We start from the raw sequence: 26492 nt of genomic DNA, 5'->3' as shown, positions 1-26492 counted from the left end.
TAGTGGATATTTTTGCTTTCTAAATACAGTTTGAATTAAGTGCCTCTTCCCCTGCCCATCCCCTTTCCCTGCCCTCTCCCCTCAAAAACAAAACATCTTCTCCCACCTTCCCATTTCCTCTGTTCAAGACGAGAAATGGTGTTGAACTGTAAATTTCAAAGTTGGATCTGAATTGCCCTAGTATTTATTCAGGGGAGTTCAGGTTGAAGGTTTGACATTAGACCAATCTCTTTTGAGGCTGTACTCCTAAAAAAACTTTTCACCCTCCCCCAAATAAGTACTTCACAAAAAGAACACACTTTAATGGTCTTGATAGAGTCTGAATCACCTCTGGCCAAAGCCTAGCTGATTTCTTTATCTCTGGAAAATAATAGCAATGTGGAAAATAAGACATGTTGGGGCATTTGATATTTAGTCTCCATCTACCTACATTTGCAGTCCTTCTGGTTTTTGGCAAGCTCAAAGCCAGGCCTACATTCACAGGCAACCCCACCTTTGGGCGTCTCCCGGCAGATATGTGCACACCCGTGATCTTTGTTCATACAGTTCATACCCTCTGTAAAGAGAGAAAGAGAGAGAGAAAGAGAGAGAGAAAAAACACAAGTACTGAAAAAAATCCCATTGCAGATTAACTCTAATCAATTTCACAGGTCCATTGTTCCATTGTCAGCGTAATTTTTATCTTCCATCTGGAGAGTGTCCCATTAGGCAAATGAATGCTAAAGCAATAAGGGTTTAAAATCAACATATGAGCACCATAAATTACAAAACAAGCATCCACTGGGATCCATTACACCTACACTTCAGACTTATACATCACATTAATGTGGTTATTTTTGTGACTATATAATTTAAAGTTTTTAGTGACAGATTACATGAGTAGGTAAAGAAGCTGCACAGAATTTAAAAAGAAATTAGAACTATCAGAGCCCACTAGAATTTGTATCCTTGCAGCCATATGTATTTTGAACATTTAATAGAATGTAGTGAGTATTGAAACACTTAATCATTTTTGTTCCTTTCCAAGTTTATAACATTAAATGATCTACTTTTCAAGAATCTTTCATGTACTGTAAAAGCTCAAAGAAAAGAGAATACAGTTTTGCAATAAAATGGAGAGGCTGTGAAATTTACACCACAGACTGAAGTTGTGTGCGTTTACACCTATATAAATTCATGTACACCATAGAAGGCCTAGAAGGGGAAGACCTAGTAGTATAGCTCCTTTGGGATGGAGGCAGGGTACCAGGGACCAGAGCCAGTGGAGAGCCATAAGAGGTGCTGCAGGACCCTGTACTTCTTGTGGATTCCTGGGGCCAGATCCTAGTTTTTCACCACATGATGAGGGTTGCAAACCCTGCTTCCCAATGGAAGAATGCAGAAGAAATTCAGAAAGGTCAATCCCATGGAGTTTCCTGGCTCAAAGGTGGTTATCTGAACTGAATGACTAAAGCCACTGCCTTTTTTTTTTCTTTTTTCTTTTTGGTAAAAAGTTTTACAATTAGAGGCCCAGGTTTTTGGGTTTTTTGGTCTGTCAAGGTTTCTGAAATTCTCAGAGAGCTATTTTTCAAGTGGTGAATCCACTAAGGATTATGTTTAGGCATTTTATATTTAGTTTTATGCATGGATATTTCTCTCTCTTTTTTATATACTATAAATCTCCTTTCATTCTCTTTCTTTGCCAGAAATTTAGTCATTCTCCAGCAAGCCCACTATTTCATCCTCTCTCTGTGTATAACATATAATGGCATACCAACCATCCTATGATGCTTAAGAGCCAGGGGACACTATGGATCAGCTTTCTTTTTATCATCCTAAGGTGCAAGCATGGGATTTTCAAAAGTCCCTATAGGTGATTTAGACTTTCAACAGGACTTGTACTTCTAAGGGCTTATCTTCACTTTGCAGTTAACTCGAGTCCCATCCACACACCAATATCCTTAACCTGCGTGTGCTGATGCTTTTAAATCAAGGTGACCAGTGTTTCAGGGGGCACCAGCTAAACCTCAAGTGGGCACAACCTGTCAGCTGCTCACACAATCACTCTAGTGTGGATCTAAGCTACCACCACTCAAGTGCTGCTAGTCCTCCAATACCTTCACACAGTTCCCCCCCACAAGCAGAAAGGACAGACAAGTTCTCCCATGTCCTTTAAAGCCACAAATGTTGTCACCTTTATGATTCTAAAACCTTGCTAAAATACAAAATAACTTTTAGTGGAACATGCATACCGCTGGAGAGTATAATGTATGTTTTACTGTACTGTAATTACATATAGTCACATGCAAACAGAAAGTGAATAAAACATCATAAAGGAATGGTTGTTTTTCTGAATGAGCAGATATAAAAAAACCTGGGAATGGCCTTGATGAAGTGTTTGAGGCAATTTAAAATCTCTTTCCCCCACACTTCCCCAACAAAGGATTTCAGACACAATGTGTCTGACAAACTGCATTCCTACACACTACCCTCTGGTCAGAAAAGGATCTAGGAAAGATAACACATGCCTGATTGAATCACTTTGCTAAGGAAATGAGGAGGAATTAGACAGATGACAGTAGATATTTAATAGCACAGAAGCCTAATGAAGCAAGTGATTATCAGTATTTGCTCTAAGTTACTGAATATCTGCCATTCTTAAAAATCACATTGGGAAGAGCTGAATTGTATATTGCTGGGAATGTACAGGAAAATCTAAGATTAGGATTAATTGCAATTTGTGAACAAAGTGAGATTCAAGGGAGAATTTTATCCAAGAATTAGTGTATATTACTAGAGCATTCAAGGTATTATATTCACTGCATACCAGTAGTTTGTGAACCATTGGAGATATATGAAGCATTTGCTGGGTTTTTGCCAAGTTGATTGTTCACACGGTGCTGGCTCTTTTAGTTTAGGTAGCTAAATCATATTGAACAAAGCTAAAAATACACTAAATACTTTCCTAAAATTAGTTTATCAGTTAGTTGCCACTGGGATGTGTGATTGCAAATAGCAGTGGAGATTGTCCAGGCAATTGATTCATGAGTTACTCTCTTCACTAAGATCTGGTCCAAGCTGTGGAAAAGGTTTGAACTAAAAATATATTAATCACTTTCAAAATATTATGTTTCCATACAGAAAGTGAATGATATGTGCCATGAACGGGAGATAAGTCGGCCCATATGGCCATCTCTCTATTACGTTGTGATGGACAACAAAGGTTGAGATCCCCACCCCAGGAACTATATTTTTGTGTTGGATTTAAAGTTTAGCAGCCACCTGACCTGCAGAGTTTATTTGTATTTAAGGGCCAGATTGGGAGAGGTTCTGGCTCACTGCACAAGGACATGGAAGAAGCCTCCCACACCTTAGAGAGCTCCTTAAGGGCTTTTGGGAGCAGACGCATTGTTTGCTCTGACTTCCCTTGACAACCAGGGAACAGGTTGCCCAAAATAGGAGGAGGAGGAGGAGCAGCGAGAAGGTGAGGCCTTGATTCCAGCCACTTCTCTGCACTGGCCTGTATGAATCCTAATGGATGGAGTGAATTGCTCCGCCCCACACACAAAGAGCAGCACTGGCAGAAATCGTGCTGAGCTGCTCTGCACCACCTCCTACATCAAGCTGTAGAACAGCTGCCACAATCTAGCCCTAAGACTTTAGTTTAGGAGACGGAAAGAAACAGGAAAATAGTCATTAAGGAGCAAATCATGATCCCAATGAAGTCAAACGGGAGTTTGCCATTGAATTTAATAAGGCCAAGATTTTATCCTTAATCATCGTAGGCCAAACTGAAGTCAGTGGAAGTGCACTAGCATAAATGAGATCACAGTATGGTCTGATGTGTTGCTCCTTCCTACAACTGAAAAATATATTGTAGAAACGTGGAAGGAATAGAGATAGGAAATACCAAGTTAATCCTTCTAGTCCATTTTCCAGCCAATGCAGGATTATACCTACAGTAGTTTTTCTCCAGTCCAGTTTTAAATATCAAAAACAACCAATGGAGCTTTCACTGCTTCCCAACACATTTGCAGGCTTTGTGCCTTTTCCTTGCTTGTATGCAACTTCTCCACTCTGGTTTCGATCATGAAGAGCTGCTTCTTGTTGCTTTTGTTGATTTTTGCAGTGATTTGTGTGTACCAGCTTCCAGAATTTATGAGATCACAGGTCAACTGAAAGGTCACAGTTCACAAGTCAAGTGAAAGACTAAATGCAGATGAAAGAGAATAGTCTGCACACCAAAAGGGCTTCACTTTATTCTCCTATCACTAAAAGGTCCCAGTACTGGAAGGTTCTAGACTTTTCCCTGTCACCTGTAAAATAAAACAATACCTTATTTTCATGTGTGTGTCTTTATTCAATATAGCTGTTAAATAACTCTACCTGCTGTCTGCCTACAAAATGTATGACATGGTCATTATTTTTCCTGTAAAAGAAAGAAACACCTTTTAGTACAGTGATATACTGCATTAATAAGTAAAATCAACTACATGTGTCCTTCTTCTGAAATTTATATACATAAGGTAAATTCAGAAAAGTAACGAGACACGACCATGACCGATGATGGCTTCTACAAATTTCAACAAGAATTTCAGGGCAAATGTGCTGCTGGTAATGAGAACAGTATCTCCCAATCAACATTTCTGATTCTAGGAATTTCCAGTACTCCAGGTAAGTGTGTACTTAGCGGACTGGAACATAAATGTGGAGCCTGTGCTTTTTGGCAATGTTGGTGGGTAGCAGAATTGTGCTTTTGGTGGATAAAAATGTTGTAATTTAATTTTAAATGTATCTGTTATTAGTATTTTAATCCTGACCTGAGACACCATCACTACCGCACTTCTAGATTTTCCCTGACTTTCAATCATGTCCCTTTGTTTCTATACAGTGGTAGAGGTTGTGATATGAGCTAAAACCTACACAGACACTACCATACTCATTTATGTCTCTGAGATAGAAAAGATTTGGATTTGAGCCTAGAAGTGAGAGGCTAGTGCAGAGGTGAGCAAATAATGGCCCGTGGCCCACATCCGGCCCAGGGGACCGTCCTAACTGGCCCCTGAGCTCCCGGCCGGGGACCCCGGCCCCTCCCCTGCAGCCACGCCGCCATGTGGACGGTGCTCTGGCCTGCCTCTCCTGTTGGGCAGTGCAGCGGCGTGGCTGGCTCCGGCATGGTAAAGGGGCGGGGAGTGCGGGGGTGGGGGGGAGGGTTGGATAAGGGGCAGGGGATCCCGAGGGGCAGTCAGGGGACAGGGAGCAGGGGGAGTAGGATAGGGGGTGGGGTCCCGGGGGGGGCGGTTGGGGCGGGGGTGTGGATAGGAGTCGTGGCTGTCAGGGGACGGGGGTGGGGGGTGGGATTGGATAGGAGGTGGGAGTCCTGGGAGGGGGCAGTCAGGGGTCAAGGGGGGGGGGGAGGGGTTGGATGGGTTGGCGGTTCTGAGGGAGGGGGAAAGTGGGAGGGGGTGGATAGGGGGCAGGGGCCAGGCTGTTTGGGGAGGCACAGCCTTTCCTACCCGGCCCTCCATACAGTTGCACAACCCCCATGTGGCCCTCAGGCCAAAAAGTTTGCCCACCCCTGGGCTAGTGTGTTAATCCACACTGCCATTTAGGGCATGTCTACACAACAATTCAACATCTGCGGCTGGCCCAGGTCAGCTGGGATCACAGGGCTCTGGCTTTGGCACTGTAAAATTGTTGTGCCGATGTTCGGGCTCAGCTGGAGCCTGAGTTCTGGGACCCCATAAGGAGGGAGGGTCCCAGAGCCTGGGCTACAGCGCAAGCCCAAACATCTACCCGATCCTACTGACCAGGGCCAGCTGCGGCCCACGCTGCAGGTCTCTTATTCCTCTGTAGGCGCACCCTTAGTTATCACAGATCTCTTAACAGCACTATTGCACCAAATGTAAGGCTGATACAATGATCTTTCCATTGTACTACCCCACAAAAATATTGTTAGGTCACTGGCCTTGAAAATGATTAAACCACTCACTGTGACACTCATGTACTGGTCAACTTTTATTTTCATTCACACTCCCTCTTCTTCTTCCTTGCCACTTCCCTACTATGGTCAATGACTTATTTAGCCTTCTTCCAAAATTTGTGATTGCACACCAGGATGTCATGCAGATTGGTCTCTCTGAGGTCCCCTGGTGCAACAAGGTCTTTGGCCTCTCCCTTGTGATCTTCCATCCACACTCAGTGCAAGAGCATCCTACCAGTATAGCTCTTTGGATATGCCTGCATGAATGTTGCCTTCCTGTCATCACCTTATTAAAGGAGTTCTGCAATGGTTTCACTTCATATTTCATCCTGTATATTCTCACTTGTCTGTCTGCTAACTCCATGGTTTCACCTACTCAGTTATTTTTTGTATGCTGCTTTTCCTTATTCCTAGATAAATCATTCCGATTCAAACACTGACAACTGCATTTTAAAATTCTGCCATAAGAAAGACTGCATAGAATATTGACTATAATGCAGTATCCTGTTCCATGGTAAAGTAGACTATCAGGGCCAATGGGCTTGCATGGAACTGTTGGAATTGAATAATCTGAGCCTCTTTCTCTTTTTATCTAATTAACTTTAGTACCAAGAAAGACAAAAAACTCAATCATGCATTATATTAAAGTTACGTCCATAAATAGCTGTTACAAACAAGTTACATACATGAGTAGTATGTGTTATCGGAGGTTATAAGCACATCAATACAAGATCTTGAAGACGGGGATAAAACAGGATTATAAGCAAAATCACTGGCTTTGTAACTTTGGACTTTGTAACAATCTATAGCAATTGACTAACCATGTATTAAAATAACTATTAATAATTTATTAACCATTAGAAGCTACTTATAAATGTATCCTTAATATAAAGTATAACCAAAACCATCATGGCACTAATGCTGGTTGACATTTTATTTTGTTGTATTTATTTATTTATTTTGCTACTTGTTTCCCAGTTATGCCATTTCATGTTGGTAATGACCTCAGTCTGGGCAGGGGATCCATGTGTGGCTGGCTTTGAAACGGTTACTAATGATAATTAGTAGATTTAGAAGATTGCTGAAAAAAAAGTTACCCAGTTTTGGCTTTCTGGTTAGGATCAAGTATTTTGTATTGGTTTAATACCAGATACTTCATGGCCCTGATAGCAACTAGGGGCCAGATCCTCACTAGGCACCTGAAGCCAAGTTTTAGGCACCACTGCAATCCACAAAATCCCTGCTTGGCTGACGCCAAAGCTATAGGTGCCTAAACTCACTAACAGCACCCAAAGTTTTGCTGTAAAATTTCCCTAGGTGCCTAAGTTCCTGCCTCTGGGTATGCACACCAGTGCCCCAGGCCAGTGTCCCACTCCTATGTCCTGCCTATGCGTCAGCTTTCACATCAGCTGAAGACAAGCGCCTCTCTGTCTATCTTAACTGTGGGGCCTGATATGGTTTGGTGCTGAGAACATGCCAAACTCAACACAAAATGGCCAGGTAGATTGGGGGCCTCCCTTATAACCTTTAGCTCAGCAGTTAAAGCACTCAGCCAGGAGGTGGGAGACCCCAGTTCAATTTCCTGCTTTGCCTGATGAGAAGGGATCTTCAATTGTTCAAGTGAATGCTGTAGCCACTGGACTCTGGGATATTCTGATGTGGATACCCTGAATCTTTCCTGTTGAAGCCATTCCACTTTAATTAAATAGCAATTGGGCCAGAGACTGAGTGAGAATCATGCTATAGTCCAGTGGGTGGGGCACTCACCTGAGAGGACGGAAACTCCTCTTTTCAAATCCCTTTTTCATATCAGGCAGCAAGGGAAATTGAACTGGATCTCATATCCTGGATGAGGAACCCTAATCACTGGGCTAAAGGAGATAAGGGAGGCAGCCGCCTCCATTTTGTGTGGGTAAGCAGGCACCTAAGCCGTTCTCACAAGGAACAGCTTAAGCGCCTAAGCTGCCTGATTCTAGGAGAGGGGGGTCCTGGCTATGAATTGCTAGCAGAAACAGGTGCCTCCCCACAGCCCAGATTTAGACACCAAACTTCACAAAGGGGTGGGGTTTAGGACACACACCTCTTGTCAGCATCTCTGACTGGCTAGTTTAAGCAGTGAGCTGCCCTAGTGAGCTGGCTTTTGTGGATCTCATTCTCAGGCACTTGTCTCTTCCCATTCATTGTGTAGATAGCATTAGTGCATAACTCATGCTTTTGTGGATTCCAGTAATTTTCAAGGTACCTAAAAGTTAGGTGTCCCTTTGTGTATCCAGACCTAGATATTTATTTCATCTATTACCTCTGTGACCTATTAGGTTTTTACTCTTATATTCCTAAATATTAGATGGTGTCCAAAACAAAAACATTTCTAAAAAGCTCATCATTCTTGGTTAGTTTTCCAGTGAGGAGTACCAGAAGAAGGGTGGGTAGGGGGAAGGGGAGATTGAGGGTGCTGGGGGGGAGGTCTACACATATCATGAACACTGTGAAAGAATTTAATAAAGTTCCTGGGGTTCCTGGAGTTGGGGGAACAAATCAAATCAATCCAGGAACACTGACTAGTGAGTATTTTTCAAGAAAGCTTGTCATGCAGACTCCTATATCATGAATGAAAATATACTTACATGAGCATAAACAAGCAGAACAAGTAATTGAATATACAAAATACACAGCTGCAGGTCCAAAATGATTAATGGAATATGGATCTGTTTATTCATGTTGTGAATTTAATTGCTTTTTTGGGGGGAACCCAACTGACCATCCACCTGTTTGACACACTCAACTCAAGAACCTATTATTGAAAATTTGTGCTTAATATTTTCAACCTGAAAATGATGCCCTGAAACAAAACCAACAACTAACCAAACAACAAAATGTCAAAAGACCTATGGTGAAATCCTGTCCCTACTAAAGTCGATGGCAAAACTCTCATAGATTTCAATGGGGCCTGCATTTCATCCCTAATATTTGAGCCATGTAATTTGTTCAGCTCTCCTGGACCCTTCCTTCCCATTTATAAGGGCTTGATTCTGACTGGTGAAGAGCATCTGCAAATCCCATTGTGATCAATGGGATACTTGGGTGTGCTCATCACAAACCAGGATCAGGCCCTGTGTGAGGAAACAAAGGAACACATGGTTTGTTTGTTTGGCAGAAAAGAACAAAGGAGGAATCTAGTTGATTACGCAGGGCCAGCTGACTTCCATTTGATGATCATGACATGATGGGTAATACATCAGGTATAATGCAGCCATTTGAACAGATAAATAGAACTAAATGAGAAATGTTGTGTCAGTATACTAAGAACTATTTAACTATTTCATGCTCTAATATTTTCTTGCATTGTTAGTCAAATCAGTGGGTTCTTTTTCCTTCAAGATTCTCTGAATAAGTTGATTTGTTCCATCTAAAGCTTTTAAAAAAGCTCTACTTGGTTCAGTCAATATATCTACTCAGGGTATGTCTACACTACCCGCTGGATCGGCGGGCAGTGATCGATCCAGTGGGGATCGATTTATCGCGTCCAGTCTAGATGCGATAAATCGACCCCCGAGCACTCTCCCAGTGACTCCTGTACTCCAGCTCCACGAGAGGCGCAGGCGGAGTTGATGGGTGAGCGGCAGCAGCCGACTCACCGCAGTGAAGACACCACGGTAAGTCAATCTAAGTACGTCGACTTCAGCTATGTTATTCACACAGCTGAAGTTGTGTAACTTAGATCAATTCCCCCCGCAGTGTAGACCAAAGCTCAGTTGCAAGGTTTAAAAAAATTATAGAGCAAATGGACTTAAGGAAATACAATCCATCATCACAAAATAGTATAAATCCTGGACATCATACAGGAAAAAAATGGCTTGCACATTACAAAACAAACACATACAAGTTTGTTTAGCAATTACATGTTTAGAAATAAAACATGCTTAGGGTTATCTTCTTCAGCAGACAAGATTGTGGTCTTATGCTTGACAGGATGCTCCTGATCTGAGTGGCAGCCAGAAAAACCACATCTGTCAGCAAGCCATGAAGACAGGTTCTGTCTCAAGATTTAAAAATAGGCATGTGTCAAAAAATACAACTTCATCTTGTCAGCACAAAAGGCAAAGATTTGCAATTCTGCAAAGGTACTGTAGCTGGGGGTGGGGGGAGGGTAAAATAAAATGCAATTTTAAGGATCTTAGAATGATAAGCATGACTGAGCAAATCCCATTCCGCAGAAAAACAGGTCGGGAAAGGAAACAGGTTCATATCCTCCCACATAAATGAAGGCGACCCCCTTGGGGATCAAGGCCACAGGTTAGCAATGTCTGACTGCACAGGTTCCAATTCAAGCCAATTCAGCAGTGACTGTTATCACCAGGTGATGGCTGTTGGCAATCTGAGACCAGTTCTCACACCACAATATTGCTAGGAGTTGGTGCCAACTGACACCCTTATCAGTAGTCTTAGTAGAGAGATCTAGTACTGAATTACCCTCTCACACATAGATGTAGTCCATCCAGAGGCAAATTTACCACGGTAGTGCCGGGAAGCTAGGACTGCTGCTGCCAACACTATACCTATTCTGTGAATAAATAGCTGAGTCTCTGGGGCTGCCTATTTGGCACCTTCCAGGAGCGCTAGGCTCACATAAAGAGATTTAAAATAAAATATGGAAACAAACCCCAGAACGGCTGGCTGACTTACGCTACTCTTGTTTAATCTTTAGATTGCAACTTGGTGACCACTCCTTACATGTGATAGCAAGGAGACAAAATGTTTCGCAGGTTATGCACTGTGGGGATTCATTGCTATGTTACTCCACACAAAGGAGGGCTGTAAAGAGAAGCGTCCCAGGATGGGAGAGAAGAAGGACTGTGGGAGAGGTCTGGGGGAGGAATCCAGTTTCTATGTTTGAAAATTTCCCACCCAACTCCTTCCTGATGCGCTGGAGGAGCTGAAGCACCAATGCCTTGGAACATGGTCATGTGGCTCCCTACAGTCCTGTTGCCTTGGCTTCTCAGTACACAAAGCCACAGCACCGTTGGGAGCCATTCGAACTCCAATTGCTGGATGACGCACAGTATTCACAACAAGGCCCAAGGTGCCTCAGGATGGGTACCAAAATCAGGGGTTACTTTTGAAAATTTTATCCTTTGGGTCTAATATCTCAGGCACCTTTGGAAATAGAAAAAGGAGTATCTCTTACTAGGGACCTGGGAACCCTGCCTGCTCTCTCTTTTTCAAAGGTCTTCTGTACTTATTTCTTATCCTGGAAGACTGCGACATATCAGACATAGAGGAGTTTGGAAAATAGCTTTTTTCCTCCAGTAGGGAAAATTTCACCATTCCATCAAAAAATCATCTCCACCCCCTAAAATGAATCATTTTTAGTTTTCCAATGAAAAAAATGAATTATTTTTTAAGGAAAGTAGACAGTGGCCACAAACATTTTCATTTAGTTGAAATCCCAATTTTCTGTTAAAAAAAAAAGTTTGAAAGGAGAAATTTCAACCAGCCCTAATAAAACTTTAAATCATGACAATCTGATTTGTTTAACAAAAAGGGGAGAGAGATTTTTTTTTTTAAAGAAGAGAGTTCTGTGTTATAATTTCTCTCTCCCTCTGAGGCCTGTACAGCTGGAGTCATGAGACTAAGGCAGCCTTGCTTTGCAGGCAGAGAAATGTGAAAAATAATTCCAATAAAATATTTTAAACCTCAAATATTTCTGGAATAGTTTTTCAGTAAGATAGGTTACACACCCAAAATACATGATACTGCGGTGTGGTATAAATGTTTTAACAGCACTTGCTTGGGATGACCTCCATAACTTATCCCGAACTCACGCCAGTAAAACTTTTATGCCACCTGTCATCATGTAAAAATATATAGTGTGTCTGTGCATAATCAGCACCTTTGAAAACAGGGCTACTTAGTTAGGATCCTTACTCTCAGTCTTGCTTATTTGAATAAGCTGTGAGGCAAATATTTTTTGCAATACAACAGGTTAAAGGAGATTTCTTATTTTAGTTCTTGTTTAGCTTTAACTGACACCGGTTATCACTAATGGAGTCACAAGGGACAGCTGTGGATTGGGAGTGTGCATTTCTCTGTAAATTATTAATGGAAGAGCTATCTTAGCAACATCTGTGTTGCACCGAGAACTTACTCATAATGCATGTCTACTTCTGTAGACAAGAAAACTTCTCCCAGGGCTTTGACTTGCAGATATTCCCTACTAAGGCGTTACATTACCCAAGTCAAACAGTCTCCTATGACCGTACAAATCTATTCCTCAAAAAACTGACTTTAGTGATGTTGTTTCTATGAGATTATTTTTGTATAATAAACAAATACCAAAAGACATTTCTAAGTACTTTGTGTTGATGGCTAGTGAAAGTTTAATAGATGCCATAGATTTTTTCCAAGTTTCCTTTTACATCAACAGCATGAAAAGACATGCCACAAGACACATACATCCTAAGACTAAATTATAGAGAATGTGGATAAGTAACTTACAAATGTGGTGTTGCTTTAGAAAACACCAAGGCTATCCATTGTCCTATGGGTAATGTAGAGCAGAGGCCAAATCGAACCAACTTCTTCCCCCGCAAACTCAAGGGGCTGAAATGGGACCAAGATCTAAGCTTAAACCAGCCTTTAGCCTTGTTTTTTGCAAAACAAACCCCTGACTGCTCAGCTCAAGAAAACCAGCCTTAATTTTGCCTAATTTACAAACCCATGCACGGGCAGCCAGTATCTGGCTGGTGATGGGGATTGGGAGGACAATTCAGTGGCAAAGAAGGAAGGAAGTTGTCCCTTTTAGAAATCTTTCTTGGTCAATAGGTTATCTGTCTCAACCAAAACAAGAGTCACTTTAGCTTTGGTGGCTGAGATACTTCATGGCTTTACAAAGAAGCAAAGGAACTAGTGTCCCACAAATCAGACTTCTTTTTTCTCATGCTCCATTTTGTATCTGCAGTGCCACTCATTTTAATCTGCTTTTGTAATGCCAGATATTTCTGGCGATGGGGAAAGGGAATCTCTTCCTCACCAGGGAAGCAAGAAGTAAACAGACTGAATCTTGGAATCTTGGACAAAATATACCCCTTTAGAGAAGGCCAGCACAACGATGAATTTCACTCCTTGGGTTCAAGATTCATGTGAATGATAGCAAGGGCAGAGGCATTACACTCTCCAAAGAGAGTGAGTCTAGATCCGGTGGGAACATGGCCAGTCCCTCATTCTTTCCCTGCTGATTGACTGACAGCAGTGGGGGAGGGAGGGGGGGAAGGTGGGGAGAGAGAGAGGGAAGGGCATGTAGATCCATTGAGAGAAATTTGGGGGCCTAGTACATCATGTTTGCTGGAGCCCCACTCCCTCTCAGTTTTAATACCAGTTACAGACTTTTAGGGGGCGGGGGTGGCTGGGGAGGGCAGCTCAGGATTCTGGTACAATTGTCTCTCTTTCCCTTCCTCTCATCAGCCTGCATGCTGCATCTTCTAAATTTGCATCTCTCCAACACTGCCTCAGCATCATTCTGCCTCTTTCAAGATTTTGGAAGCAGAATGTCCCTAGCAAATGTCACTCAGGCAATGTCCCTTCAACCCCCCAATCTTCCCTCAGCTACAAGAAATGCTCCAACACTGGTATTTATCACTATGGGGAATTGGTGTACATAGCTCTAATATGGGGATGTGCAACCGACCAAAGTACCCCTTACAAATGCAGCAGTTGAAAACTCTTCAAGAATGTTTAAGGTAGGACCCAAGTCTCTTCCTCTCCCCATACAGAACATCATAAGGCTGGGTCAGATCCTCAGCTACAGTCAAAGAACACACAGCATAAGTTGTGAATGCATGTGCACACACAGGGCTGCCTCTCCTTTTTCTGGATAGGTGTTCCACCTCTGCTCTGCCCCAAGGCCCCGCTCCCACTTCCCCCCTTCTCCCAAGGCCCCACCCTCACTGCATCTCTTCTCATCCCAAGGCCCCGCGCTCACTCCACCTTTTCCCACTCCTGTTCCTGCGCTCCACCCTCTCCCCTAAGTGCACCCTACCCTCACTCTGCCTCTTTCTGCCCCCCCAGCACTGCCCGCTGCCAAACAGCTGATTGGTGGGGCCTGCTGAATAGCAGATTGGCGGGTAACTGGTGGGTGCTGAGCACCCATTTTTTTCTCCCATGGGTGCTCCGGGGCTGGAGCACCCATAGAGTTGGCACCTCTAGAGCAACAAGAGTGATGTAGTGGTGGGAGTCTGCTATAGACCACCGGACCAGGGGGATGAGGTGGATGAGGCTTTCTTCCGGCAGCTCGCAGAAGCTACTAGATCGCACGCCCTGGTTCTCATGGGTGACTTTAATTTTCCTGATATCTGCTGGGAGAGCAATATAGCGGTGCATAGACAATCCAGGAAGTTTTTGGAAAGCGTAGGGGACAATTTCCTGGTGCAAGTGCTAGAGGAGCCAACTAGGGGGGGAGCTTTTCTTGACCTGCTGCTCACAAACCGGGAAGAATTAGTGGGGGAAGCAAAAGTGGATGGGAATCTGGGAGGCAGTGACCATGAGTTGGTTGAGTTCAGGATCCTGACACAGGGAAGAAAGGTAAGCAGCAGGATACGGACCCCGGACTTCAGGAAAACAGACTTCAACTCCCTCAGGGAACAGATGGGTAGGATCCCCTGGGGGACTAACATGAAGGGGAAAGGAGTCCAGGAGAGCTGGCTGTACTTCAAGGAATCCCTGTTGAGGTTACAGGGACAAACCATTCCGATGTGTCGAAAGAATAGTAAATATGGCAGGCGACCAGCTTGGCTTAACGGTGAAATCCTAGCGGATCTTAAACATAAAAAAGAAGCTTACAAGAAGTGGAAGGTTGGACATATGACCAGGGAAGAGTATAAAAATATTGCTCGGGCATGTAGGAATGAAATCAGGAGGGCCAAATCGCACCTGGAGCTGCAGCTAGCAAGAGATGTCAAGAGTAACAAGAAGGGTTTCTTCAGGTATGTTGGCAACAAGAAGAAAGCCAAGGAAAGTGTGGGCCCCTTAATGAATGAGGGAGGCAACCTAGTGACAGAGGATGTTGAAAAAGCTAATGTACTCAATGCTTTTTTTGCCTCTGTCTTCACGAACAAGGTCAGCTCCCAGACTGCTGTGCTGGGCATCACAACATGGGGAATAGATGGCCAGCCCTCTGTGGAGAAAGAGGTGGTTAGGGACTATTTAGAAAAGCTGGACGTGCACAAGTCCATGGGGCCGGATGAGTTGCATCCGAGAGTGCTAAAGGAATTGGCGGCTGTGATTGCAGAGCCATTGGCCATTATCTTTGAAAACTCGTGGCGAATGGGGGAAATCCCGGATGACTGGAAAAAGGCTAATGTAGTGCCAATCTTTAAAAAAGGGAAGAAGGAGGATCCTGGGAACTACAGGCCAGTCAGCCTCACCTCAGTCCCCGGAAAAATCATGGAGCAGGTCCTCAAAGAATCAATCCTGAAGCACTTACATGAGAGGAAAGTGATCAGGAACAGTCAGCATGGATTCACCAAGGGAAGGTCATGCCTGACTAATCTAATCGCCTTCTATGATGAGATTACTGGTTCTGTGGATGAAGGGAAAGCAGTGGATGTATTGTTTCTTGACTTTAGCAAAGCTTTTGACACGGTCTCCCACAGTATTCTTGTCAGCAAGTTAAAGAAGTATGGGCTGGATGAATGCACTATAAGGTGGGTAGAAAGTTGGCTAGATTGTCGGGCTCAACAGGTAGTGATCAATGGCTCCATGTCTAGTTGGCAGCCGGTGTCAAGTGGAGTGCCCCAGGGGTCGGTCCTGGGGCCGGTTTTGTTCAATATCTTCATAAATGATCTGGAGGATGGTGTGGATTGCACTCTCAGCAAATTTGCCGATGATACTAAACTGGGAGGAGTGGTAGATACGCTGGAGGGCAGGGATAGGATACAGAGGGACCTAGACAAATTGGAGGATTGGGCCAAAATAAATCTGATGAGGTTCAATGAGGATAAGTGCAGGGTCCTGCACTTAGGACGGAAGAACCCAATGCACAGCTACAGACTAGGGACCGAATGGCTAGGCAGCAGTTCTGTGGAAAAGGACCTAGGGGTGACAGTGGACGAGAAGCTGGATATGAGTCAGCAGTGTGCCCTTGTTGCCAAGAAGGCCAATGGCATTTTGGGATGTATAAGTAGGGGCATAGCGAGCAGATCGAGGGATGTGATCGTCCCCCTCTATTCGACATTGGTGAGGCCTCATCTGGAGTACTGTGTCCAGTTTTGGGCCCCACACTACAAGAAGGATGTGGATAAATTGGAGAGAGTCCAGCGAAGGGCAACAAAAATGATTAGGGGTCTGGAACACATGACTTATGAGGAGAGGCTGAGCGAACTGGGATTGTTTAGTCTGCAGAAGAGAAGAATGAGGGGGGATTTGATAGCTGCTTTCAACTACCTGAGAGGTGGTTCCAGAGAGGATGGTTCTAGACTATTCTCAGTGGTAGAAGAGGACAGGACAAGGAGTAATGGTCTCAAGTTGCAGTGGGGGAAGTTTAGGTTGGATATTAGGAAAAACTTTTTCACTAGGAGGGTGGTGAAACACTGGAATGCGTTACCTAGGGAGGTGATAGAATCTCCTTCCTTAGAAGTTTTTAAGGTCAGGCTTGACAAAGCCCTGGCTGGGATGATTTAATTGGGGATTGGTCCTGCTTTGAGCAGGGGGTTGGATTAGATGACCTCCTGAGGTCCCTTCCAACCCTGATATTCTATGATTCTATGTGTGCATGTACAAAAGTGGCGTAAAGCTCATCTTTGTACTCTCCAAATCCTGGGCTGCTGTGTGTGGAGGCTGGTCCCGCAGGATAGGGTGCTCTAATTTATGCTGCTGCTAACGGTCCAAAGGGCCAAAACACCAGCTAGAGATTGGCACCTTGCCTCTAGCCACACCCTCCCACAGCAGGAGGGAGACCCACCATCACAGCCTCTACACTGGCTCTGCATGACCAAAGGATTCTCCTATAATGGGATGATCCTCCCAGGCCACATATTCTGGTTTTACGGCCAGATCCTGCTGACAGTGCATTGCAAAGTGTCTGAACCTTCCTGGATAATCTGTCTGTTTGCAGCTAATCCTCCCACCCGCAATTTTTTTTTAAAATATATCCTTAGCCATTTCATCAATGTTACAGGGTTTCATTTGTTTTATTTAGAGATGCGTCAAAGAAATGGAGTTCAGCTCAACATCAGATTCAGTTTTTGGGCCAGGTTCAAAGCTCAGGTTTCCAGCTGAATCTGAGGTAGGATCCACATGCAGTGATGCCAAAATCCAGGATTTAAATTTATTTTTGCAAAATTTAAATTAATATCAATATCTTGACTGTTGAAAATCTCATGAAATCAGCTGTTCTTACATGATTTCCACCATCTTGAACTGTATTCAGAAAATAGGTCCCTTCCTATTTTGGATATAACCTGGAACCAAAATTGCCATCACATTTTTGGATCCAGTGAGTTAACTCCCAATTTCCCCAGAATTCAGGGATAAGGAAATGTATTGGATAACAGATTTCAGGCCCATCTCTAGTTTCAATGCTTTACTTTGTTCCTTTAAAGAAATACACCATTTGATGAGTTTTGGAAAAATAAAATAACTCAGCTCAGCACTATGAAATCACAACTGAGCCAAGAGTGAATACAGTGATATTGTGCAAAAGTAGCTTACTATATTTAGTGGGATGTCAACACATGAAGAGAGTGGAATGTTGCATATGAAAGGTAAGCACTTTTGCGAACTGCTATAATTGGGGCCATTAGATTTGCAGTCTAAACTTATTAAGCTGTACAGTACTAGTGTGGGCAAATGCTAAATTAACCAGAGCTAACTATTTCAGTAATTTCAGAAGGTTTGGCCCTTCTCCACTCTCTTCTGCCCCTTGATTGATTATTTAGAGGGTTCTGGTGGTAGAGCTCATAAATTTTCAAAATTCTTTCAAGTTGTTTTTGTTCTTCTGATCAAAGAAATGTTTATGTACCCTTCCCATACTGTGTCTCTTTAAACCATTGGCTTTTTCAAAGTAGTTTTTCTTTAGCACCATAATGTGATGTACACAGAGAGGTAAATGATGTTGGAATCCTTTCTACCCAAAACCAGTGTGTAAATCTTCAGAAAAGCAAAGTTCATGGGTGCATTTAAAAGGGGCACAATCTGTTTGTGCTTAAAAGAAAGTCCCCCTTTTTTGTGTGTGTCCAGAATAACAATGCCAGAATGTGTTATTCTAAAGAACCGTTGCCATGGTGATGCCATCAATAACATAATTTTCTGCATCCTTGTCCTTTAAACACATAAGGAACGCAACAAGCATTGGTAAATGTGAAAAAAGAACAATTACCTTTTCTCTCTCAAAAGCAGAGGAGAGCTTTTTTTCACCTCATCAATAGAAAATTATGTAGAAAGGAATAATAAAGACTGTTACAAGAAGCACCAAGAAGCCTATTAGTGACAAAGACTTTTTTCTTTCCATGAATAATTACAGCTCTTCAAGAAGAAATCAGCCCAGGCTAAGGACCCTTTGCAAGCTTTAGATGGTAAAACAAACATTTGACTATACAAGGATTTCACTTTCATGTACCTTTCCAAGGGAAAAACAAGTAAAACTCCAGAGTGCCAATGGAAGAGAGAAAACCCAGAGAAACATCTGCTGCAATTAGATTTTAAAAACCCTGCACTTTAAAGTAAAAGACTCATATGAAAGCAGTTATGCTCGTGACAGGATCAATAAAAGGGCCAAGCCAGCAGGTACAACTTGTCTGTGGTGGGAAATTCCTGCTCTTTAAATGATATGATAATGGAAAACTATTCTTATTTTGTACCGTGGTGCTAATAAAAATGGGATTCCAACTGAAGTAATGCTACTAAATAGCTATAAAATAATAATACCCATAGTAGAGTTATGTATTTGATTTCATTCAAATTAAAACTTCAAAGATCATAGCAACATGGTAGGTTGTATAGAACTGAGTCATAATTATTAAAGGCGGTCCTTGCTTAAGTAAACACCCTTTTATTGAGGCTACATGAAGCTGCAGACAGCTTTTGAAACCCCTGAAACTTGCAAATGAGGGCATGTCCTGAAACATGAGACCCCCTCCATGTTGGTTTTACAGTCCTGAACATAATATGTAATTGTAGAACATAGGGAAACCTGATTCCCCCCTGCCAACTTATTTAGTGAAGTTTTTTAAAAAAATCTCCTTCCTCTAAAGCATCAGAGATGGCCACAGCTTGAGATGGGACACAGGACAGGGTGAGCAGGTGCTCTACAATGGTACTGAGAATTCTCTGTCTCAGGTGATTAGCTGGCTGGTTCTAGCTCACATGCTCAGGGTCTAACTGATCACCATATGTGGAGTCGGGAAGGAATTTCCCTCCCCACCAGGTCAGAATGGCAGCCATCTCAGAGTTTTTTTGCCTTCCTCTGCGAAATGGGGTGTGAGTCAATTGCCAGGATTATCTGGATACATCTCACTTAATCAGTTCTCTGACACTGCGGGGACCTCAGGCATTGGTGTACCTAGGTCCCTCCTGTTCTCTGCCTGTGGCACACAATAGTCTTGTCTCCTGTGGGCTGTAATACTTTGGTCTAATTTTGGTTGTTGGGTTTAGTGTGTGGGTGCTGGATGGTGTTGATGACCTGTGATATACAGGAGGTCAAATTAGATGATCTGGTCATCCCTTCTGGCTTCAAAGTCTATGACTCTATGAAAGCATTACTCAGTGCTCTACAATATAGTGGAGGTCATCATGCATGCTACTGGCTGCTTACGAGATACAAATGACAGGCCTTCTCTTTCATGATAACTATGGCTACGTCTACATTACGAGCTAGGGATGTGATTCCCAGCTTGGGCTGACATACTCGTGCTAGCTCTCACCTGAGCTACTGTGCTAGAAATACTAGTGCAGCCATGGTTGCACGGGCAGTGGCAGCACGAGCTAGCTGTCCTGAATACATACCCACAGGGTTCAGGCAGGTTTGCGCTCCAGGCAGCTAGCCAGTGCTGCCACTCCCTGTGCTACTGTGGCTACATTACTCTTTTGGGGTGTTAGCTCAGTTGAGAGCTAGAATGAGTACGTCTCCGTGAACTGGGAATTACACCCGTAGCTTGACATAGTTTATGATGTGGGCAGGGGGTAAAGAGGGAGTAGGGAAGATCTGTGGCTTTCTTCTCCCTATAATCGGCCTGGGAGGCAGGAGGAGGGAAGAGAACATGAGCAGGTAAAAGATGATGGGGAGCAACAGGATTTGTGGTGGGAAGCTAGACAAAGATTGAGGTCTAGTACAGGAGTTCCAAGGATCAAACTCAAAGAGGCTCCAAAATTCCTATACCAACCCTAGGGACTGCTAAAAGGCAACATACTCAGATATAAATTGTAAAGTAGGTGATTTCTCTGGTTTGAAAATAACAAATATAACAGAGAGTTAAGTCCTTTGAAAGATGCAACACAGATGAGGAGGTTGTAATTTCAACTCTTCAGACTTTCTGGGGAAGCTTATGAATGACGGATACCAGTACAGCCTCATTTCCAGATGGACTATAGCAAGTCCGGTGCAGTAGGGAACCAGACATTGTCACAAGGCCTGAGTTCTGATCCCAACTCTGCCACTGGCTCATTATGTTATTTGATCTCTCATTGCCTTGGTTTCCCCATCCCTAAAATGGGGATAATAATGCTTTTGTACAGCTCCTTGAGGTCTATGGATGGAAAGGGCGGTGTAATTCCTAAGTAAATAGTACTTACACAACATTTCTAGATATAGAGGACCAAATTCTGTCCTCATATGCAATGGCTCCACTGAAGGCAATGAGATTTCACTAACTGTAGCTGAATTTAGGCCAGAGAATTTAGCATTCACAAATGTTAGTACTAGACTGGTTCTATCTGCTGGGAAAAAGCTTCTGCCCTCTATCTATATTGTTACATATTTAAGCCTCTTTAAGAAAATTGTGTGGAAAAAGCCTTAACTAAGCAGCTAGAATCAGTAAAACTTGTAACAGCTGTTAATCAAATTTCCCAGAAAATTAAAATTATTTAAATCTTTTTCTGTGCATATGGACATTACCCTTCATCCCTGAAATCCTAGGAAGAGAAGAGAAGAAAACCTCTTGGAAGGAAACTTAAACATTCTCTCCCCTTCTGGTTTGCCTGATACTTGTAAAGGAAAAATATTACTATCCACATCTTGTAATTTCATAGCTAGACCAAAGAGGCCAAAAGTTGAACTGCAGTTCCCAGCTTAATGAACCCTTATAGCAACCCACTGTATGAAAGTCAGCATAATGAACCAGTGCGGCTGATGAATTAGTAAGAGACACACAAATGGCCAAGATACTTTTAAAGGCCACTGGATGATTAGATATTGAGAACACATAATTTATGTATTAAGTATTCCAAGTACACAAATATTTTGTTAAGCAACAGTTTCTTAGCTGTTTCAGACACTTTCAGTCTGTCTGGTAGGGCTGTGTTAATCACAGCTGTATGCAGATCACTTCCTTGTGTATTGTGTGTATTTTGTATTATTTAAAGTCTGATCTTCCTCCTACAGGAGAAAGTTTGTGTGTAGACCATGGTGTAGACTTAATCAAGAGCCATTAACTTAATCAAGAGCAGGCAGGAGCCCTTTTTAAAATAATCTGTCTGGATTTTTCTTCTGAGAAAAAGCCCTTTAAAAATAAATAGTTTTAGAACACATTCAGCCAGGTAATGTGCTCCGGGATGCTTGCTGTGTTGTCAGTAGAAGGCCACAAAGATTTGAACTTGTGAGTCGTTCCATTGACTTCAAAGGAACTACTGAGGTATGTAAAGTTTAAAAATTGCGTAAGTCTTTGTAAGATTGGAACCTACATTACTGGGATAGGTCTTTTATAAATGAATTAAAAACTGCATTGACAATGTATTTTTTTAAAGACTGGATTCACAGGATGATAGCAACAGAAGACTCTAGAAGGCAGGTCTGTTTTGTGTACACTGATGGGCAACAAGCCAGGCGCAGATCAGCAGTAATGCTCTACAAGCGTCACAGAGAAGCCTGACCCAAATCTTGGTCCCAATGCCTTGATGACTTTGGGGCCTCCTTTGCATGCCTCCTGCGGGAAGCTGCATAACCTCCTGCTCACTGAAGGCAAATCCAGATCTGAATTTTGCTTATTCTTATTATTTGCTTATATCCTTATTTTTTGCTCTAATATATACCACAAGCATAATTTTTCTTCTGTTCTGCACATTTTAAAAGGAGTCCTTATATAATGGAACACACGGGGGAAAAAAAGTTTCTTTATACAAAAAGAAATGCACTTGGTCCGCAGTTTTCTGTGTTCTCTTTGTTATCAACAAAAATATTTTTGTTTTAATGGGGTCTCTCCCCCCATCATCACCCAGATTTTCCTCCGATTCCACCCTGCAATGAAGTCATATTCCTGTGCTTATGTTATTGGCAAGTAAATAATTTGGATGTCACAAACATATCTGACAACCAGAGAAAAGCTATAGCGCTTTTCATACCTCCTAGAATCACAAAGGATGGAGGTTGGGGAGGAGAGTGGGAATAGTATGGTAAGGGCTAGATGCTTGCCATCTGTGCTTTCATGGGTACTTGTGGTGAGGGTGCTGCTCACTAGCAGCTCTTATTAAACCTTTTCTTGTAACTTGAGCTCTCCTACTACTGGCCTGCTTGCTGATGCACAGCTCAGGAGCAACATCCTCATCACACTACGATATGCCTTCCCTGAGGTCTTCAGCACTAGTCTCCCTGTCTTGTGCTTGGGGAAACACTGGCTGTGACATAACAACTGCTTCTGAGATAGGAGCATTGGTGATAGAGGCCCCTTGCACCCATTCCTTCAGAGCATCAATGGTGATGCCACCATCATTTGGCCATTCAATTGTAAGTTATATGAATGCTTAGGCCAAAGTGGGTATTTATTTTATTTAATGCTAGACATCTAGGGCCTGATCCAACTCTCAGTGAAGTCAATGGAAAAGCTCCAGCTGACTTAAATGGATCTTTAAATGTCACAAATACAGAAAAGCCTCAAGTCTAGAGTTCCCTTGGTGAATGACTACATGAGCCACAACGTTTTCTAAGGACTGTAAGACTGAGTGGTTGGAAAGCAAAGAACGTTCAACTGAAATCAGAATGAAATAATGCAATTTTTAATTGCCCAAAGTTTGTTTGTTTATATAATTGTCCAAAGTTTGTTCAAATTTTGTTTGTTTATATATATATATATATATATATATATATATATATATAAACAAAACCCAAGCTCTGTCATCAATACAGTGACACCCAAATGAATTCCCAGATGAAAGTAATCAGGTTAGAAGCTAGTATATTTTTAGGTATAAAAATCTTCTTGCTCAAGGTGCTTTTGAAATCATGTCAACATATAAAGATGTAAAATACACCTTGGCCATTTCACAGGATGTCACCACGTCTTTCACCTACTTTTAATTTTCAGCTGCCTTCTTCCTTGCCTCTAACATCCATATGACCCCCTTCTGAAAGACCACCATAGCAGTTCAATGTGAAAGCTATGCCCAGAATAGATTATCAGAGTTCTACAGTATTCTTCACTAAAACACACTGGATACAGTTCATACTCAAATCATTACAGATAATTTACCCAAAACCAACCTCCCTGAATTATGAAATTATTCTGCTTTATCAGCAATTTTTCAAATATAAATCCTAAAATAAACAAACATCAGCCAAACCCTCACCTTTCTTTATATCTCCAGAATTCTAAAATATAGGCTGCTCCATTTGATTGTTCACAATGATATTGTCTGAAGGCAAAAAAGGAAAGTTGGTGATACCATTCTAAATTTCCCAGTCAGGAGTATCCACTAACATAGTCTAAACACTAATGGCGTTTCACAGAATAAATATTACTTTCAATATGTCAATGGAGAGGTATTCTGAAGATAATTGTATGAGAGAAAATTTGCCTTTATATTGAATTGGAACCAGTGAGGTCTCCATAGTGGCAAAAGTAATAATGTCTCAAAAAAGGAAGCTCTGCATGTTCCTGAAAGCTCAGTTACATCCCTGGCTGTTAATTACAGATTCATCTGCTTTTGTGGCTTCTAATTACTGTTCATCATCATCGCCACCACTCTGAGGAGCATCCTTGAAGGGGTGTATTCCCCTTCCATTTATATCATAAAAATGGCATTATCATTCTCAAAAGATATAATTTAAAAGTTATTACTGGTTTATTTTTTGCCACAGTCTACACACAAACGAATAAGCATTCATTAAAGCTCTACCATTATCACCACTCTTGTTAAGCCTGAGTAGACTTTTATAACATGTCTCCATGAAGAAACTGGCAGGATCCTGGGCAGAGAAGGGAAATGTAAGGGTGTACCAGGGCTGGGGATTGTTTGGACAGAGAGAGAAATGAGAAAGATGGGGGCAGGAATCAACTGTAAAGAAGAGGGTGAAACTGAAATGGAAACCATGGAATCAATGGAGGGGAATGAGGCTGGTGATGGAAGGAAGAGACAGAGGTCCAGGGTAGTCAGTGTTGCACAGTAGATTTTAGAAGGAGTGAGTGATAATGCAGGGAAAACAACATAGAAGCGGGAGCTCAGAGAAGAATTTTAAGGCCATGATTACAGTATGGGCACAATAGCAGCATAGCTATGGTACTGTAACTGTGCCACTGTAACCCCATTGTGTAGACTCAAACTACAGTGACAGAAGGGGCTTTTTCCATCACTGTAGGAACTCCTTCTCCCTGAGCAATAGTAGTTAGCTTGACGGAAGCAATTTTCTGTCCACCTAGCTGCACCTACACTGGAGGTTAGGTTGGCATAGCTATAGCAGTCAGAAGGGTGGATTTTTCACACCCCTGAGTGTCGTAGGTATGTTAACCTAAATTTTAAGTGTAGACCAGGCCTACGATTAAAAGGTCAGAAAGAAAGCAGTACTTGGTGAAGATCAGGTCAAGTGAGTGACTGAGTTAGCTGAATGAGGGAAATGGAGCAAAGATGAAGGACAAGTGAAGACATATAGTGCTGAGGAGATAATTGGGTTTAACTGCTATGTGATGACCCACTATGACAGCAAGAGATTGGGAACAGAGGAAGAATGGACAGTCAGCCATCAAAGTCAAGGAAGGAGAATGACAAAGACTCATCAAATTACAACTATGCAGGTGAAGAGGGAGGAGAAGAAATGGATGGAATGGACTTCAGAGGAGGTGGTGATGTGGGGAGGCAGGGAGAGGGGTTGAATTAACACAACTTCAGACAATTTATAAAGGAGGGCATCTGACATTTTGTTCAAAAATTTTAAGTCTCTCTATTATGTTAGGATTACTTGAATGTCCCTGGAGATCCTGATTTCAGAACAAATGTATTTTTCAGCAACTTCAATTACATTTTCTGGGAAGACTTCATTTCACCAGCTATAATCTTTCAAAACACATAACTTTATAACCAAGCTGCTTGTGCAGTGACATCAGACCAGGAAAATGTTATTAACATTTCTCTGTCACTGGCATAAGTACCATCATTACTGATATTCAATAATACAATGAGACTGGAAACTCTATATCTTCAGGGGCAGATAAACTAGACAGTAACTTAAACTGTGGCACCAACAATAGTTTCAGGCTCCAGTTACTACATGGGATGTGCTCCTTAGCATTTTTAGGGTGCCTATGAAATGAGATTTTGTGTAATAAAAAAGCATGTTTCTTGTTTCACCAGAAAGTATTACTATTTGGGTTATTATGGTCAGAAAAGAAAAGAAAAAACAAAAACACACCATGCCACCAAATTGTGGATTTGAAATTTTGCCATTAGGGTTTGGATTATACATCACTTTAATAGCTGTTTCGTGTTGTTTCAATGTATCACTGATGCAGTTATTTTGCTTCAATCATAGAAACAGTAAAGCAGACAAAGATCATGAGTTTAACATTGCCTTTAAATGTTTAACTCCAATATTACGCTAATCCACATCTTTAAAAATTATAGGGTACCATAATCTGAATTATGATCAACATATGCACAAACTCCAGCTACTACAATTGGCCAGCAAAAATACAAAAACACAATGCTTATTTTTGGATGTGCGTGTTTACTGAATTGGAACTGCTACCCTTACTTTGTGTTCTGAACGTGTTCTGCCAAGGAAATGAAGACTATAGGCCAAGTGCCGGGTGCCAGGAAGCAAAATTGGAACAGTCTCTCTCCTCTCCCTGCAAGAGACTCTACAGAAAGCCTTTCTCCTCTTTCTCTATGCCTAAAATCCTTTTGTGCAGCTGCTTTTATACCCTTCTCTGAATCAACTGAGAGAGACAATTTATGGGTCTGGACACATCTGTTAACATGGATTTGTGTTACCACAGTCTACACGACATTTAGCCTCCACCATTAGTGAACCACTTTCTGTTATTTGCACTGCTGCTGCTCTGGTGCTATCCACTTCATGTCTTAAACTTCACAGTCTGAGCAAAAGGATAAAGATCCT

The 26492-nt window shown here is 42.3% G+C and overlaps 1 protein-coding gene across 3 annotated transcripts in view; it reads right to left on the bottom strand.

The window, feature by feature from the left end:
• The window catches only part of SCUBE1 (signal peptide, CUB domain and EGF like domain containing 1), a gene marked incomplete at its 5' end in the record, with an annotated part of 297483 nt that overhangs the window by 136214 nt on the left and 134777 nt on the right, over positions 1-26492 (bottom strand). For 2 of the 3 annotated variants that reach the window (XM_084618019.1, XM_084618021.1), the window contains one exon: positions 431-556. In XM_084618019.1, coding sequence (XP_084474145.1) covers positions 431-556 — 126 coding nt within the window. The remainder of the gene's footprint in view (positions 1-430; positions 557-26492) is intronic. The other variant, XM_084618020.1, reaches the window with a different exon arrangement.

This window comes from Lepidochelys olivacea, assembly GCF_965140295.1.
Source record: "Lepidochelys olivacea isolate rLepOli2 genome assembly, chromosome: 1".
Taxonomy (NCBI): Eukaryota; Metazoa; Chordata; order Testudines; family Cheloniidae; genus Lepidochelys; species Lepidochelys olivacea.
The sequence above is the reverse complement of the archived record's forward strand: the minus strand, read 5'-3'. Positions and strand labels throughout refer to the sequence as shown.